Genomic DNA, 19,439 nt, shown 5'->3' with positions numbered 1-19,439 from the left:
ATTAAGCTGCAAAGTTTAATAAATTCATCATCAGAACACTATTCTGTAATTTTGTATTGCAGTTTGACAACATTTAATCCACTGTTATTGCTTTGAAGGATTTTTAATTGAATTACTCAAAAGACAAAATGGAAACTAGAAAGGGATTATAAATAGGACAGTAATGTTAGCAGCACTATGGACTTGCTGAAACTTTTTTATGACATTGTATGGCTGTTAATAAGGTATTAAATACTGTTTATGTGTGATGGCTTTTTATTTATATAGGGAAAGCATTCTCTGCAGAATGGATTTTCTTAAAAGATGTAAATGTGATTCTGTTTCCTTGAAATTCATGAAGACATGAAAGGAAGTTGGGGCTAATCTTATTTTCAGTCTCACTATGATGGAAGCATTTCAGCTGGAATTCACATTATGAATAACAGATGTCACAAAGGTCAGTTTGGCCAAAATATCAGTGAACTGCCACTGTTTAAAAAGGAAACAAAAAGATTTGGGCTGTTTGATGACACTTCAGTAGCCCAACTACGATGGACTGTATAGTGAGGGCTTCTGAGAAAGAAAGAAAACCATAATTTAAAAAAAAACCAACAAATGGCAACCTGTACTTATTCTTGCAAATGTATTTTAATCCACTGAGAAACTTTCAGAAAAGGAAAATGTAGAAAACTCAGGCAAGCATATTTCTGTGGTCTACATGGTTAAATGTTTTGGTTAAATGTCCAGATCCTGTGGGCTGCTTTGCCTTTGGATATGTAATTGCAGCATAAGGTATTGCAATTGTTCATACCAATGATGTCTGGTAATCAGGATTTATTGGAAAGAAAATAAACAGCAACAAGTATCTATGTGCAGGTAAAATAAAATATTTTAAGATTGTTCATCTTGGTGCACAATAAAAGTTTACTATGCAGTGCACATTAATAGCTTTTTCTTTTTATGGTTTCGGTTTTATGCCACCATTTGATAAAGTTAATTAACAGTGTGCTAACTAGTCTCTTCACTGCCCATATGAGAATTTTCAGGACTAGGCTCGTACTTTTAAAATTTTGCCTTACCTCCCGGTAAAGTTAGTTAGAGCGCTGGGAGGTTTGCTCTTTACAGTAGACCAAATCTGAATACAGGCCTGTATGACTGTCATTTTAAAACTGAGTGGAAAATCATTCTCAGAATGTAGGTTTTAAATTCCTTAGTTTGGCGGTTTCAAAGGTTTATGGTTTCCTCAATTATTTGGTATTTTTCTGCCTCTTTATTATAGGGAAGGACTAAAAGCTTGCCTACCTGACCACCAGAAAAAGCTGTTTGTAGATGCAGCACTCATATATTTGCATTCTACGCTTCCCTTTAAAATATTTAATGTATGATATAAACCTAATCAAACCTTTATGCCTTCTAGCAGGTAACCTCTGCATGAACTAAAGAGCTGAAATATTGTTTAATCATACTGCGTACCACTTTTTAACAGTAATATGAGAAAGATTATTTTGGTTGGCTAGAAACAACCAAGATAAAATATTTTGTATTGTCAGGGATAAAAAGGCATTTTTATTAGTCAACACTTCACGTATACCAATGCTTCTGACAAATAAACCTTTCCAGTTAGTATCTCAAGAATTTTATAACATGTAAATGTGCAGTTTCACATTTTTTACTTGGAATGTTTAGGCCCAATTGGTACTGGAACAAATCATTTGCTAATTTGAACTGGCAATCTATGCTTCACCCTTTCAGGCCAACTATTGTTAACCTTTATTCTGACAATCAAAGAAAATAATGGTTGTATTCAACTGCTTTAATGTTGCATTAAAATCAATAACGGTAAACAGTGATTACTAAGTTTTTAACTGACTTGTCTTAGTGAAACTTAGAGCTTTTCCTACCATAACAATTTTTTTAAAAATTCTTATAGTTAATTTTAAAAGTTGAACGTTTTCTAACAGTGATATTTCTTCTGGTTGCTTAGATTAACACTTTAAATGTAAAAAAAAAAAAAAACAAAAAAAAACCAACAAAAAAACCCACACCACCAAAACACAACAAATTCAGAATAAGGAATATTGTTATGGTTTTAATACCTATGCAGAGAGAGGACGCAGTTTTCAAAAAAAATCAGTTGTTTTTCTTTTAGTGCTAGGGAGAAAACAAAAAGCTTTTATGTAATCTGAAAAGGGAGTAATTGCCAAGCTGACTAAAGACAGCCACAAACCTTTGCAAGTCTCAGTTGTGCTTGATCTTGACATCCCTCTTACTGTTGCTTTAACTCCCAACACAAATCTAAATTTTATATTTTTGTCTACTGGTCAATCAAAAATTTCCAGCTCATTTTTGACCTTGTTTTCATGTCAGTTATCTTTTCAGTCATTAGGTACTACATTATGAAAGAAGGGGTGTAGGAGTTCTGTGATGATAATAAGGTATCCAAAGTGGATCTCCCACACAGCACTTTGATAAATGTATTCTGGAGTTTGGATACTGACCTACGTTAATATTGGCAGCTATTATATGAGATACGTTAAAAAGCTTTGGAGTGTGGTTTTTTTGATGGGTTTTTTTGGTTCTTTTTTAAAATGTACTATTAAGCATCGTTCATTTGTGCAGCTCTAGTAGTAGTACAATAAGGAAACACTGTAACAACTTATTGTTCCCATTTTTTCATTTGGAATAGAGAGAGGTGATCAAAGCTATTTGTCTTTTGCTTTTAACAGCTTTCAAAGCTTCTAATTGTAGAGATGGAGAAGGGAGAAGTAGTGATTGCTTTACCAAATGAGAGTAAGAAAAATGAGTGAGATGGCCATCTGCTAAAATAAAAATTTATCGAAATTCTGATTTATTGAAATTCTGTCAAAACCCTTTAGGAGTCCTTTGCAGTTTATTTGGTTAAACACTGTTACATTTGAAGTTCCATTTTATTATGTGCACCAATTTATTTTCTTTTAGTTTTTCAAAGTAGCCTAACTCAGAAATAGGAACCACAGTAGTATCATAGTCTCATGTTGGCTTTTCTCGATACATGCTGTTATCTCTCCCAGTATAGACAGGGTCTCAGAGCTTTGACTTCTCAGCTCAGTCATGACAAAAGCCTGGACCTAATTCAGAGTCACTTGATTTTGTCCAGTGACACATTGGTATCACTGGAAAAAAAGGAGAATCGCGATTAGGCTCCCCCAAGTGGAACTGGCAATGACTGATCAAATCATGACACCATGCTTGCGGCTTTAAAGTAATAAAGTCCTAGAATCTAAGAATGGAGCTAGATGGCAGGGGGGGTTAAATTCTTATAATTTACCTCAGAAAAATAAAATTTAAAAAAAAAAAAAATTGAATCAAGTCTCTAGGTTCTTGCTTAGTTTTTTACTTTGGAACAAACATCTATAAATTCGCAGACGTTATTCCCTATATATATTGTGTAAGCAAAAATGTGCTTGTTTCACTAGCATTACATGCTTAATTATATAAGCCATATAATATATATCTATTTAAAAAAATTACAGTTTTTGTTCAAATTATAAAGAGAGCACTTACTATGTAGATATAACATAAATGTCTTAATTTGCCCAGTAACCTTCTTTTAAAATACTTTTTAAAAAGAAAAAGGAGTATTTTAGAGTATGTAAGAGAGTAGAAAATAAGTATATCCTTGAATTAAATCAGTGAGCAATATTCACAGTACATATTGTTGCTATGGTAGTGTAGCTAAATGGTAACTATGTGGATCTTGCTTAACTCTTCTCATATGAATCTCTGATTTTTTAGACATTGTTCAAAAAAAACCCCCTACAACCTCTCTTCATATTGAAAAGACCTCTTGTTTCCAAATGCAAGCTAATAAAAGCTGATGGCCTAAACTGGAGTGAAACATTTTGATCCTCCCAGAAAAGATATGAAATTATCCATTTATGGACAGTTTTGAATTTTTATGCTGAATAGGATTTTTCTGTACCATTTTATTGAAGATGTCTAATGAGATTTTGAAGGTTTGGGGGGTTTTTTTTGCTAAACTAATGGAAAAGGCTTCAACTACCTTCAGCACACTTTGGATCTCATGCCAAAAGGCAATAGAGTATTGACTGAAAAAGCGTCCTGAATTCACATACTCTTATCTCTAAAAGTTTGTGGCATTGGTTGCACATTACATCATATCATAGATTCTAGACAGAAGGATATAAGCTCTCATCCAGCAGCTACATTTTTGTGGGGTTGACCATGTTGACCCAAAGCATCTGAAGTCATTTAGGCATTTTTTGAAAGTTTTCCTAATATATACAGATAGCTTCACATACAACTGTGAAAACTGTTATTCCTGCCTTAGGTTAAACTGCCTCATTTCTTTCTTTTTGACAGCTGCGGTCAATAGATGTTGACCAAAATCTGTCAAGTTTCCTGAGAAATGAGGAAGCATTTTTTACTCCAGATGAAAAGTAGAGAGTTATTCATCTTCTATCCTGGGAAATCCTTCCCTTAATTTGACAGGCTTTAAACAAATTGTTAGCTTTAATTAAATTTGAAGTGGGACAAATGCACAACCTAAATTGCCCCTTTCTAGGATGTGAGAAGACAGTAAAATTAACCATGAGATTCGGAAATGGTGTCTCTTTTGCTATAGTGATTGACTGAATTCTGTATTTAGGTATTGTGGAAATTTTGGGTAGGTTTAGAGATAAACAGTTTTATGAAGGCAGGTACGACTTCTCATAGGAGTAGGGAGAAAAGGTAGCTGTGGAAAAGATCAATAATAATATGGAAAAAAAAAAGGGTGAATGCTAAAGATATTTATTTGCAAAGCTTTAAGCTGAAATTCCCATACTTTTACTTTCACATTTGAAGGAATATCAAAAGAATAGCTCTTCACACACAGAGAAAAATTTTTATTTTTTTTTTTTAATTCCCGTTTCCTGATGAATTTCTGGATCCATGTTTGATCTGGAAAAGAAATACGTGATAGATACATATAAAAAGTATTTAAACTAACAACTTATCAGGCTAAAAAGTCCTTAGAACTTCCGTGGGATCTCTGTAAAAGATGCAGATACAGACCTACACATTGAGCTGGTAGAATGGATTGAATAGGTGAGGATTCTATAGAAATGATCATTACTCACTTCCTAAAGCTGCTCTAAATGTATCCTGCCCTTGCCTGCCCACACTGCAGGTTGTGGCAGGTAGTGCCACTGTAATGTTCACAAAGAAAGGGTAACATGGCCTGGAAGAACGTCTGCCTGTTGCGTGGAGGTTATCTGCAGACGGTGAAAGATTTTTTTCTCCTTTCTTGTTTTTCAGATGAGGGTGGTTTTGAGTCCTCATGGGCTCCCAGCAATTTGACTGAAGATAGGTTTAACTCTTCCCTATGTAGTCTGTTGTTGAATGAAACAGTAAAGTGAGACTAGTACATGAATTAAATTTAAAAGCCAAATCGTACACATTCTTACTTTTAAAGTTTTTCTTAGGCTACATCATTCCTGAATATAAAAGCACTCCCTCCTTTTTCCATACCTATTGATACGCTATTGGAAAATCTATCTACTGTGTAGAATGAGGAATTTAACTTTAGAACATTCTTTCATATAAAAAATTCCTCCAATGGTAATAGATGGAAAGGGGCTACAAGATTTTTTAAGAGGCAGTACAGAAAGAAAATCTGTCACCAGAAGAATGTACTGATGAGGGACTCTTGGTTCCACTTGCCTACTAAGCATATATAAGAAATCCCATGTCAGCTTCTTGTGTGTTACATTCATACAAAGACAAAAGAAGTCCTCTGTACCTTAGTATTTAAAATTACAGACATATTGACATAATGCATGATTTATCCATGAAACACATTGACAAAAGATATATATGAGAAAGTTTTGGATCTATCAAAGACTTGAGGTTTATGAGGAAGATCAGACTTACACTTGCATTAAATAGAATGAAGTATTTTAATTTCTGAAACTTTGTTGTTTAGGTCATTGTAGACAGTGATAGATGAGGTTTAAGGACTTTACATGCAAGGTCCTAATGGATTCCACATTCTCTGTGCCGTCTAGAACTTTCCATCATCACAGTCAGGATAATGGACTTGTGCAAATCATCAGCATGACCTGTAATAACTCCAGGAGTCCTATGTAAGAAAACCTTTATACATATATGTATGAGATATATATATATACATACACATATATATATATATATATGATACAAATCAGGATTCTGTCTGAGAAGTTATGTTTTTATACTTTCCACAACTGCAAAGGTCTTTACCCTGTTCTTAGTGATACAGAACTGCCACCACCATAGTAATTAGGGATGGACTGAGGCATGCATGGTATGGTCCATTTTCTGTCGCAGTGATTAGACAATATCAACTAATGTGCTCTACAGAGTGGTCACCTTCATGAAGTTCTTGGGGGAAATTCTGTAACAGTTTTATTTTTATTATATCTTTCAGACTGACATTTGTATTCTTTATATACACACATACATAGGTACATATGCGCAGAAATATGTGCTTCCCAAGGACTGTTTGCATAGTAAAGAAAAGCATGTTACCCTAAAATAGTTGTATTATTCACATTTTTTGCATTATCCAAATATTCTGAAAAAATTATTAAATTCAAGTATCAAAAATATTTCTTTTGTTAATCTGGAAAGTATCTCATGATTTAAGGTATTCTGAAGAATCAAGTGCAGTTTTCTGCCAGACAAACCTTTTGAGATCTTATGCAAATGACAGTAAAAACTGGGCACCAAAACAAGGTGAGTTTGGGGAGGTACACCTCAGTCCATCTGACTGTCCTGTCTCCATTTATTAAACAGATATAATAGTACTTCCCTACCTCAGGGAGGTGTTCTGGATAAAGATTGTGCAGTAACAGGATACTGTAAAAATGAGGATCCTGCAAGAACACTGAAAATAAGTCATAGTAAAAATTTTTAAAATTTCCAAAAGTCTACAGCAGACATTTCTGTGGTAATCTCTTTATGGTTTTGTCTCTTTCCATGAAGCACAAGGAAAGGTGACCTATTCTGTGCACAGCATTTTCACGCTCCTTTTTAAACATGCAGGATGTATCTGCCTTGGGGGTGATAGGACGTGGGATTCATCTCATTACCAATGCCAAATGCAATCAGTAGACAACTTGCTGCTTTAATTTCTGAGGACTTATTCTTATAGTTATGGTTGTAGTTAAGCTTATCATGTGATCATTTAGAAAAAAAGGTGAATAGTTGTTTTTCCTCTAGTATATCTACCCATTGGCAATGAGTAGTTACGATTAAAAGCTTCATCTAGCCCAAGGCTATAATGAATATTCAGGAAAAGTGATTCTGTACTGCTGCTTAGGGAAGTAAAAAGACAACCCCTGTAACATTCAAATCTCCTGTGCCTTTGGAACAAACAAGCAATATTTGATTAAGAACAGGAAGACAGAAGACACATTGGTGTACATCTCATACCAAAAAAGATTTTATATGGTATTAAATTACCAACAGATTCCTGTAGGTAGAGTGCATGAATCAGTGTTATGTTTTAGCTGATGATAATTTCACCAAGCTTTTATTTAGATGCTGTTTGTTTAAAAAAAAAAGAAAGAAAAAAAAAAAAGGCAGATAAATGAAGTGTGGTACCAATGGATGTAAGAGTCCATCGAAGCATTTGTTCATTCTTCTGAGTTGACACACAGAGCAAAATTATGCTACACGTTCTGTAACAAATCTCACTGTATCACCATTAATGAGAGAACCAACAAACCTAGTTATGTGCAACAGGATAATTTATAGCAACATGGTAGACTTTGAACCAAAAGCATTAAAATCCTGTACTACATTAAGCAGAATGATATTCTAGTTCATATTGTTGATGTTGCAAATGTAAATGCCCAGCTGTTTTTACAGCTAATAACATTTTACATATCAAGCCATTTAAAAAATATTTCTTAACTGTGTAGGCTTCATCAACAACTTTATCAATGATCAAAGCTGCAGGCACTTTCATAAAGTTGGATTGGGATAAAAAAATATATTTATGTTGTATTAGCAGTGACAGATTTTTTTTGTAACATGATTTATGGGCCTCGATTCATTCTTTTAAAAGTTATATGCTCATCCTTGAATTTTTTATAAATCCAATCTCTGCTAAGAATCAGTAAATGCAATTTGTAAATTGAGGTCAATCTTTCAGAAATACAAGTAGGTGGGAGGTCCCGAATCAGCAAAATGAATTAGGCAAAATGAAGCCTACATAGCCTCTTTGAAACTAGTTTTTCATACTAGGCTTCTTACCTTCTTAAATTTGCACCTGAGTTTAAAACTTTGCTGAACATGATAAATTAATATTCTCAGAAATCTTGAGTTTTGAACTGCATTTCAAATTGGAATAATTTCTGTAGTCAATGATCACACTTAGAAGTGAATTCTCTATTTCTAATCGCTTAAATCTTTCTCAAAAGTTGTGTTCTTGTGTGACCTCTGCAAATTGTTCTCAGTCCAATGGCAAACTTCTATGGAGAGGTTGTACACCATCCAGTGAACTTCCCCTGGATTAAATAAATGTAGTTCATTCATTTCATATGGAAATTAGCTGTCTGGTGACACTAATATCTTCTCTTTTTAACCATGTAATGACTTATGATGCATTTTTCCAAGTTCTCAGTGCAAATATAACAGGAAATTATGAATTTTATAAATGAATGAATGTTTCTTAATGATCTAAAGAAAAAAATGTGATGTTATAGATAAAAACAGGTGGGGATATTATTCCTCTTTGAGAATGTGTTATCTTCAGAGCATAAAAACTCTGGTATTCTCATGTCATAGTAATCCCTCTGGCAGCGGGGAAGCTCAGTCATGTGGTGGCTGTGTCCACTGGACATTTGCGATGCCACCGCAGCGAGTGGAGGGAGGGTGGGCTCAGATGGTTCACTGGTGTTGGCTGCCACACCAGGAGGAATCTGAGCAGGTGGGGGCTGGAGGCAGAGCAGTGGGAGGAGGAAGAGGGTGGATCAGCTGGATGCTTCAGTACAGTTCAACTGTAGGACTTGCACTGAAAAGGGGAGCGGTGAGATCTGTCACATGTGTGTGTCTTTTGGGAGTGGCACAAGGGAAAACATTTTTTTTTAAGGCATTCAGCATTATATGATATTTATTTAATGAGCAAATGAATTAAGCAATTAGAAGAGAACAAAAGACTTTAGAAATACTTGTTTCAATCCAAAATGGTCAAATTTAATGGAAATTCTGATTTTTTGCATAAACTTCAACTCCTTTCCAATTCCTATCAGTGACTGTCTCACTGTGCAGCAGAGCACTGTGTTAACTTTTTTTTTTTTCACTTTTCTGTGTTTTCTCACTAAACATTCCTATTTTCTCTTGGAATAACAAGTGAAGTAAAAAACTCCTTCAGTTGAGTTTTCAAGTTATTTTCCTATTGTTACCTGTGGTTTTATGGGTATGAAAAATGGGCAGGTTTCCAAGACTGACAAAAGTGAGTGTTTCAAAAGGGCTTTGTCTAAACATGTGTTGTACAATCAGATATTTAAACTGTTTACTAGCTTGAGAAATTGATGACCTTTCCATTGCATTCACTGCATTAATCTTGGTGTGGGAGAAGCAGAACTGATGGAAAATTAAGATCTTTACTTACTTTTGGGAAAAAAAAAAAAAAGGGTCAAATTATTATTTATTAACAAAGACAAAGTAGTGAAATTGTCTTAGGTAGGGTGGAAATTAGGTTTATATGAATGAAAGAGATCTCCCAATAAGTTATTTGGTGTGGATTCAAATGATTATATATTTTTTAAAGTGTTAGTATGTATTGGAGTAAGAATTTTTATGGCAGCCCTATAAACACAATGCAGTCAGCATAATGAGTTATGTGGTGCCAACATCCTGAACATTATTACAAGGATTTCTAAGAAGTATTAACATAAAGGATATACAATTCATGTGTTCTGGAGGGTCTCTCATTTCTGTGTTGGGCCTCAAGGAAATTCAAAACAGAAATGAAAGTCAAAGATGCAACTGCTTTCATACTGCCAGCGCAGTGTTCATACATATTTCATGGAAGCTGCATGGGCGGGGAGATCACCATTTTTATTGGAATGGCACAGCTAAGTCTCAGGGTTTTACTATTCATGTCAAGCACTGTGTACTTTCTAGGAACACAGCTTGTGGGGGTTTTTTGTTAGTATTTAACCATTGGTGCAAAAAGAAGAAATAGCAAGGGGATATTTCCTGTGTGTTCACTAGACTGACAACCTTGATGTCCACTGGATAGTTTTCAACTAGACTTCATCTAGGCTCATCCCATTTTCAGCTACTACATAGCAATGCAGCTTTCTGAGTTTTTACAATATCCTAATGGGAGAAGATTATTCATATATGACAGACTTAATTATCTGAGAGAGGGATAAAAATTTAGTAAATGTGAGTGTAAATAATCACTGTGGTACCAATTAGCCTACCCAGAAGTTATACTTGTACTAAATCTTGTACCATTCAATTTTTAACCAGATCACTCACTCTGTTCTACCTGCATTAGTATTGAAATTGTAAGGTATTTGTTGAAGAGCATTATCAATAGCAAACAGAAAAAAACAGTAACCCATACCCTGAGAGTTATATTGAACAATACCCATGAATGTTAGTTCAACTGAGCCATTTTCAATGGAAAGGATCGTTGATTACTGTCTACATAAGATATTCCATAAGGGAAATAAATGCCTGGAAATCAGGAAGAGCCAACACTTGAAGATTTTGATTTCTGGCTTTAGCAGAGAAGATTTTGATCTTTCATTTGCATTATGGCCATCCCAAGTTATTTTCTGAAGTGAGAGGAGAGTTCAGAAATGCTGAATTGCATTCCAATAGCTCTGCAACCTCAACTCATTCTGATCAAGGCATGATCAGCAAATGCTTCAGGTTCACATTATTTTATAGGATACGGGTTATTCTCAATATACCTTACATAGAGTAAGTCATTAAAACTGAAAAGTAATTTTTAAAATAAAGGGGTAATAAAAGTCTCTGTCATCCGAGATGATATTTTCCTCTCTCTGGGAAGGGAACATATTGTGATATCTTTATCTTTTGGAAATTAAAAAAAAAAAAAAGGCAGATTTTCCTTTTTTCATGAACTAACCTTTCTGTAATGGATTTGCAATTCCTCGATGTGTCTGAAAGAAGTTAACTAATGAGATGAGGTTCGGTCCTGATGTGTAATTTCACAAAATCACAGTATAGCCACTTATAGCAAAGTTTTCTATTTCCTTGATGCACTTTTGTTCATATTACTTTTAATTATGTTCTATATTTATCTGACCTATTTGAACAGGATCCAGAGCTGGTACGGAACATCTGTCGCTGGGTTAGACAAGCTGTTCAGATTCCTTTCTTTGCCAAGCTGACCCCAAATGTCACCGATATTGTGAATATTGCGATGGCTGCGCAGGAAGGTAACTGAAGCCAGTGCACAAGCTGTGCAGATTTACTGATTTGCTGGATTGGATAAGATAGGGTAGTTGCTGTAATAATAACAAATAACAACAGAAACTAATATGAAAATAGTTTATTTGATGTATTTTGAATAAGCATAGTGATCAAAGGCTTGCTGATTTTGTCCATGCTTCTAGAATATAGCAATATACAAAAAGAACTATATTGGACTGTTAACAGTAAACCATATACATTTGTGTGTGTGTGTTTGTCTGCACACTTCTATTTCTATCCTATTTATGCATTTACTATACTACTGTAAATTCCCCTGTTCCTACAATTAGAAGTGAAAATGGTGTGTCCTGAGAAAAAGAAATACACTATTTGAAGGTATATGTATAATTCTTTTTTTCTTTGGAGCTTAAAGTACAATATGGCAGGAAATTAAATTTGGAAGTAGGTATATTAATCCATTACTTAGAACCACGGTCGTCATTTCTCTGTTGCATTTTGTCTTGCTCCTCACAAGCTTGGAGGAAGTGACCCTGTGCTGGGGCACCTCCAGGTGTTGAACAACCACTGTAGCAGGTTTTGTCCCACACAGCTGAAGAGCAGAGATCTGCCTGTCAGTCCCAGTGTTTCCCACATGCTGTCCTATAGCCCTTACAGCGCTCTCAACTGATGCAGCCTGCCTTGAAGCTAGCATTAAATTTATCAGCCCAGGAGTGGTCTTAAGGACCCTTTTCTGCACTTTCCCTTACAGTTTGTTGCTTTCTGTCTTCAGCTGTTTATTTGAATTTCTAGTTATTTCACAGTTTCACAGTTTTTCTGTTGTATTTTTTCCTCTCTTGTTCTTATACACATGATTTAACAAAAAGTGACTGACCTTTTCTTTCACAGGTGGCGCAGATGGTGTTACAGCCACCAACACTGTGTCAGGACTGATGGGACTGAAAGCAGACAGCACACCTTGGCCAGCAGTTGGTGGAGAACTGAGGACCACATATGGTGGCATGTCAGGTAGGTGTTGCCCTTTTTGATGCATGGTACTTCCTTGGAGGCTTTCAGAACATCAGGAGGTCCTTGTAGTGGGCTAGAATATCATGTCTGCAGTTGCACCGAGTCCTTAAAGCTCACGGCTGGTCAATGTTTCTAATAGTCATGACAGATGGAACAGATTAAGTGTGAAGGCTCTTGGGTTGCCCTTTCCTTAATGGTAAAGCACTACATCAGAATACTGTGATAGGGTCACTGGAGAGGGAAGGAAATCTCTTCTCTCATGACCCTCGCTTTTCCTCAAATTTTTCATTCTGTCACAATTGTCAGGCCCCATGTTAGACAGAGGCTAATGAAAGGGCATCGCAGGGGGAAATATCAACAATCCAAATGCAGTCTATTTTTCATAGCCCAAACTCCAGCCTTCCTCCCTCCTTCCCAACAAGTGCACCTCTTCCAAGGAGGTTATTTCCTCCTCTTCCCACTGTGGTAAAAATGACAGACTGTATTAGACAAATATATGCATATTTTTGTAGCCTGTTCCTTGAGATATACAAGAATATCTTGTGTAGGCCATATTTCCAAGTCCTGCTTCACAGTTTAATTTTAAAACCAGCAGCAAAACTTTTACACTCCAGTTCAGTGCCTGTGCACACTAATATATTAATCTGTTGACCCTGCGCACTCTGTTGCTGTGACAACATGAACTTGGCCCTGCAAAGACAATACTGTGAGCTTCTTGACTTTACTGGTATGGAGATTAGTCTCCTTGGTGATGGAGGTAGCAGTAAATATACATAACGGAAGTAATAGCATCCTCCTGATTCAGTCAAACACTATTTTATCAGACCTACCTCCTACCTCACCCCAAAAACATAATCAGAGGATACCAGACAGACAAAAAATACTTTATTTTATGTGACTGGTGTTATCCTTAGAGAACCGTAAGAAATGTAGTAAAAGATAACTTTTAAACAAACTTTAATTGAGACAAGTGTATTCAGTGGAAAATTGCCTTATTGCCTTAGATAACTACATGGAATTTGGAATTTTTTAGAGAACACTGGAAAGTAAGGAAGCGATAACAATCAGAAAAAATCGTTATGCCTATTGCATAATCATTATTTCACGGTGACAGTCCAATAAGATGTTATATTTTAATATTATGCAAAATGGGAGGAAGAGGGGAGCAAGAAGAGAACAGCTACAGCCCATTTCAATTTCTCTAGCCTGCCATGTTGACAGCAAAAGAATAAAGGAGGTCACAGTGGGTGCTGTGCATTAAAAATTAATAAAAGGACTATTGCAGTAGTATTTTATATAAGTAACACCATTCACATTTTCTCATTTAAGTTGCAATTTCTGAATATTCCTTCCTACCATAAGTCTGTCTAATAAAATCTATAAAATGACTGCATTATGAAAAGCGTGTCTCATGTCACAAATTTGAAACATATATGTAGTGTAAATTATAGTGGCACCTGGATGCTCAGCTATAAGGGAGAACATACCAGTATTTCTGTGGTTTATAATTCTAAGTGGGATCTGAGGAAAAGTTCTTTATTTTTATATACGTGTGTGTATGTGTGTAAGTATATATTTTTTTTTTTTTTTCCTGAAGTTTTACATGTATCAGAGGAGATAGAAAATGTCATTTTAGGATGCACCATTACCTATGACACAAATCTGGTTATTTTAAAAATATGAAAACCACTGGAAGTGCTGTCAATTTATTATGTTTTGAAAGAGCATGTTGTTACAGACAAATATATAAAGGTTTCTTGCTGATAATTGGCATCACTAGGTCCCAATCCCACAACTCATTGTGCAAAAGAATGCCACAGAGCTAATAAAGTCAGTAGGCTCTGCAACACATTGCAATACTTTCTGCTTAGCGATCAGGGTATAGCTGTATACAAATTTACAAAAGCAATTTTAAATCAAAAGAGCTAGCATGCTTACAAGAAGACAAAAAATAGAAGAGCATGTCATCTTGTCAGAGTAAGGGGCAGGGTGGCCATACTTCTGAGGTCTGTTCCTGGCCATGCCAGGGCTAAGCCGTGTGGCCTGCAGCCAGACACTTGACCTTTCCATGCTTTATTATTCCTGTCTGTGAAATGGCAGTAACACCACTTACATGCCTACAGGCTTGTTGAGAAGTGCTCTGTGGTTCTGGCATGAAAGTCACTTCATAGTGTAAAGTATTGGTTTTCTATTTTGATGTGCTTAAACTTCTTGTTCTATTTTATTTTCTGATAGAGTCAATAAGTTTTTGTTGTTTTTTTAAATAATTCCTCTCAAGAGAGAATTAATTTTTTAAGTGAAAGTCAGCACTATTGTAGAAGCAGTAAGTCTAGGCCTTTTTTCATGTCTTTTACCAAAACACAGCTGTTTTGTCATGTTCTCCAGTGCACAAACCTAGAGCCGATACAGCGCATAGCCAAGCTGTATCTTGCTTTTTGGATTTTTTTCAGTTGCACAGATTTTAGTTCTTTTCTGGACTAGAAATGATTCTGGCTTGGCACAGAGGTTCAGTAAGTGTGGCAGGAGTCTCTGTCCCACAGGATGCAGTGCTCATGGTGCTGCTGCGTGACTGTGGGTGGGTGAGTGGGAGCTGGCCCCCAGCCCTCTGCAGGTCTCAGCTCAGAGTCCTCTCAGTCGGATGTGCTGGTAAGGTCTGAAACATACGTAGGCTCAAAGCAGGTGATCCTCAGCATCACCTGGTCGGTAAGGAATTGCTCGCAATGGAGTATTTCTAGAGTGCTGGATTAAACTGGATTTTAGATCAGTCGGGACTTGCTTATCTTTTTTCCCCTTCTCTTTACACATAAATCACAGGCAACTCTCCCTGTCTCCAGAGGCATCGCCTGCTAGTATAGGGGTTGCTCTGTTTGAAAGGGTGCTTGCGCTTCAGAGAGAGCAAAGCAGAAGCTCATGTGCTTCGGGTCTGCTGTCAGCAGCAGGGACACAATCCTCCCTTGATGTCACATAGAGAAACGTGCCCTGTCCTCTGCACTCTGCATTTCTACTCACTCCCCTGAGAGCTAAAGGAGCCCCGTGCCTCGGCAGAAGGCTGTAGCATGAGAGGAGGTATCCAGCAGAAATCTGGAGGGAAGCCACTGCAGCTCAAAACGCAAGAGTCTGCACCTTGAAACAAGGCCACAGGCCAGCCTCTGTCTCTGCTGGCTGAAGGGCTTTGCTGGAAGCTCAGGCCTGGCTTGGGCCTGCCAGCCAGCAGGGCTTGAGGGGAGGAAGGCACCTCGTAGCACCTGTGGCAGCACGTGCTGAGAGGGCTGGCAGGGAGGCCGGGAAGGCTCTGCGGCCGGAGATCATATTGCAAAGAAGTTGTTCTCTTAAAGGACAGCTGTTCTGCTGTGTTTTATAAATTCACTATGTCCACACATTTCTTAATACAGTGCAAGTTGCCTTCTCCAGGTAAGCGCAAACTCACTCCTCTGAGTTTGATGAAGGTTTCTGTCAAAGAGTGAATAATGAAAGTATGTTAATGCCCTGGCCTAGTAAGCAGCCTGACATAGTCTTCTCTGTCCTGCACTGTTCAAAAATGTGCCCCTACATGGCCATGTACTGAAGAAATGGTTTTGGTATACAACTTCCCCTTGGCCTCCTCTTACCTCGTCTTCTCGTCTGCCTCATGTGGAAGCAGCTATATGCAGCAGGGTTGTAATTATTTTTTCCAGAAAAGAGAGACATTGAAAAGGGAATTTCTTTTAAATTCCTTTTAAATTACTAAATGACAGGTAATTTCCTATGGCTAACATTCATAAAATGCCTAGCTTACATAAAAATAACAATTAAAAAATTTATTAACTTCATTACCAGATCCTGACATGTTTTGGGTACAGACGTATGTCTGGTTTTTTAAAATATTTTTTCAAAAATCTTGCAAAGAAGGAGAGGCTTAATGAGATTACTCTAAAACCTTTATTTAGCTTTGAGTTGTTACAGTCAGTGTTTTCTTCCCAATGCTCCGGTAGTGACCTTCCTGTTTTGATCTAATTTGATCAGCTGAAAATCGCTAAGCTGTAAGAGGCATCATTGTTTCCACCTTCGTACCCTCCTGTTTGTTGGGTGGTTTTGACAGGGAAGGATCCCAGTATCCCAGGTGGGTGTTTGACCACTAGACTGTAGGATTAGTCTCTCTCTCTTCACTTCCTGCAAATATTGAATTATTAATACAAAGTGAAACAACTCTCACAGGATACATGCTCATACTAGCACAGTCTGCTGACCTGCACATGAGCGTGACTTGGGAGAGGCAGGTTTAAATCCCAGGTGTGAGCCCAGGTCCCAGATGGGTCCACTGCATTCCAAGTTTACCCTCCAACTATTGAGCAAAAAAATGTTTTTTCTTCACCTTCTACTTCTATTCTGGTTCCAAAAAAATATTTGCAGGAGAAATTTCACTTTAATTTTGATAAACTGTTGTTTTCTAAAGAAAATTCATTTCTAATTGGCACCATGGAGCCTCAGCTGAGCCCAAGGACTGCGGTAGCCCTATGGATTTCTATGGCCCGATTACATGAGAGGACATTGTGCTTAGAGGATCCCAGTCTTCATCCATTTTTTATAAGTTTCCAGGAACTGCCCATTACTCAAAAAGTGGAAATGTCCTAATGAAGCCTCCAAAATACGGTTGAGGAAATAAGCCTTTATGATGAAAGAAAATTACTAAAATTAGGATATGGCTTCTCAAACTGTGTAACTACAGGATTAGACACATGGTTTGATTTCCAGTAAGGAACTTTTAGAATTGATCCAGTAGTATTTCAGCTTTGAGAATTCAGAATACATGAGATTTTACCCTGAGTTCTTCATATATATGTGCAATGCAGAGTATTTGTTTCTTTTAGAAAACGAATTCTTTTTAAAACTTCTTTTTAGAAGCTAATGCCGTTTTTCAATCCTCACAAAGAATAATGACCTCTGGCTCTGCAAGAGATGTTTTAGTCTGCATAAGTTATTTTGAAAATGAGTATTTTATAGATATCAGAATAAGATGCCAGGTTTCCCAGAGAACTGTTAATATACTGTCAGCAGCTACATGCTTCCCCAAGATTTGTTTCCTTGAAATGTATTTCAAATTTTTTTTAAAAAATGAAGTTTTTTCATGAGCTTTCATAGTGTGCTTCCATATTCCACATGTATTTTATAAAACACATCACATTGAGGCACAATAGGATATCTATTGCAGGCAAAATAGAGCAGAGCTTCTGTTTGAATTTCCATGGGTTTTTGTTCTTTGTCATCTGTTTGTTTCTTTGTTTTTGTCTGGAAGCCAGATCCTTAGGGGATAAATTTATAAAACCATACACTGGACTTAGCAAAAAACTTAGGTTAAAAGCAAATCTCTCTACAGTGCACTCACTATGTATCCTTTTAATGCTTTGTTGCAAAAATATTACAGTAGTAGTTCAAACATCTCACATCTATGTGCTGTTATTGCTTTGTGCAGTTATTACATTCTGTAGTATTTTGGCATTATTTGCACAAATATATTGTACAGCATGTTCAAGTACATGTGTTTGTGTGTTTTCCAGAACAAGAAAGATTCAGAAAGTTATGTGTTATAACTTCATAGCTGACCATGAGGGGTGTCAGAAGGAATATACCTAGTTAGGAGATTTGGTCATTAAATCTGGGAACATATAATTGTTGGAAACCAACAGAGGCAGTTAATTGTAGTTACTTTTGAAGTAAGTCAGTGGAGCTCTCTGTTTTTACAGAAAACACTATCAGATAGCAATTGTGACCTTTAAGGAAATGCTTTGCAGGTGTTATTTCAATAAATTAAAGTGTATACACTATAAGAATAATTTACAATATTAGTAGGGGCATATATTGTAATCTGATATGTATGAATTATATTGAAAGAAGAAAAGTTGAAGTTATAATAATAAGGGCTGCTTTTTGATTTTAATTTTATGACATATCATTAAAAGAAAAGTAAAACAACAAACAAACAAACAAGAGCATTCACTTTCTTAATCACAGTTCTCTCAGTGACTGTGCAGTGTGGATTCTGGTCAATAGAAATGAATGAAAAGCTGCCCACCACTGAAGACAAAACAAAATGTATGTATTCACAGGCACTTCTGTTTAGTATAAATATTTACTGAGAGTTAAAGACTATTTACATTAACATATATTTATAAAATAGTGTGGCTAGGAGTAAAAAAACAAATATATGCCTTAGTACAATTTTAATTTTGTTTTATTATTTCTGTTAAATGTAGCTCAGCCATTACAAGCCCTTATTTGCATATATTATGTCAGGATTCACAAAGAGTCCTCTGTTTTCCATCGTGTCCTTGCGGCAGTCTGATTTCTCTTAGTGTTCTGCCATCACTGGTCTGTGCAGGAGAGATCAGAGCCCTAATAATAGATTTTTGACAGGGAGCTCGCTTGCTACCTGCCCTACACAAATCCTCACTGTTCATGTTTGCTTCATGGCAACAAAGCAGACAGAAGGAAAATGCCAAGTGCTGAGTTTGAGGTACAGCCCTGCCATAGCTTGACATTTCAGCAGAATAGCAGTTTATGAGATGCATAATTTTTCATCTGGGACTCAGCTGCCATTTTCATAGAAGCTTGCAGCTCATCGACTGACTGGAAGTAGGGCAAAGGTTTACAGCATAGATCAAGGTCTACATCCTTCCCATAGCTATTTAAAAATAAGTATTATTCTCCAGATAAGGTCAGAGAACTAAGCATATTTTTTTCCACTTTTAATATTTTCTAGCCAATTTCTTTTCCACAGAGAAAATACTTTGCACTTTTAGCACAGGTACTGTTTGTAGTTGATTAAAAATGATCATAATTGATTTGATTTACCAAAAGATTAAACGAATCCTGAAAAAAGAATGAAGCATGAGTCTTTACAAACAGCATTTGAACAAAGCTGTGTTTTCTCCTCCTCTTACTTTGAAAAAAAGCTCATTCTGAGCTTGAAACGAGTGAAAAGTCTTTACTCTTGGAGCATAATTGGTTTGTGTTTTATTATTGTTACAGACTGA

General features: G+C 36.3%; 1 protein-coding gene across 1 annotated transcript in view; it reads left to right on the top strand.

The window, feature by feature from the left end:
• DPYD (dihydropyrimidine dehydrogenase) overlaps positions 1-19,439 on the top strand; it is a 369,160-nt gene that overhangs the window by 259,612 nt on the left and 90,109 nt on the right. The window contains exons 16-17 of the mRNA XM_074907341.1: positions 11,309-11,429; positions 12,310-12,429. Of these exons, the coding sequence (XP_074763442.1) occupies positions 11,309-11,429; positions 12,310-12,429 (241 nt within the window). The remainder of the gene's footprint in view (positions 1-11,308; positions 11,430-12,309; positions 12,430-19,439) is intronic.

The sequence above is a fragment of the Athene noctua genome, chromosome 5 (assembly GCF_965140245.1).
Source record: "Athene noctua chromosome 5, bAthNoc1.hap1.1, whole genome shotgun sequence".
NCBI classification, from domain to species: Eukaryota; Metazoa; Chordata; class Aves; order Strigiformes; family Strigidae; genus Athene; species Athene noctua.
This window is presented reverse-complemented; position numbering and strand designations above follow the sequence as displayed.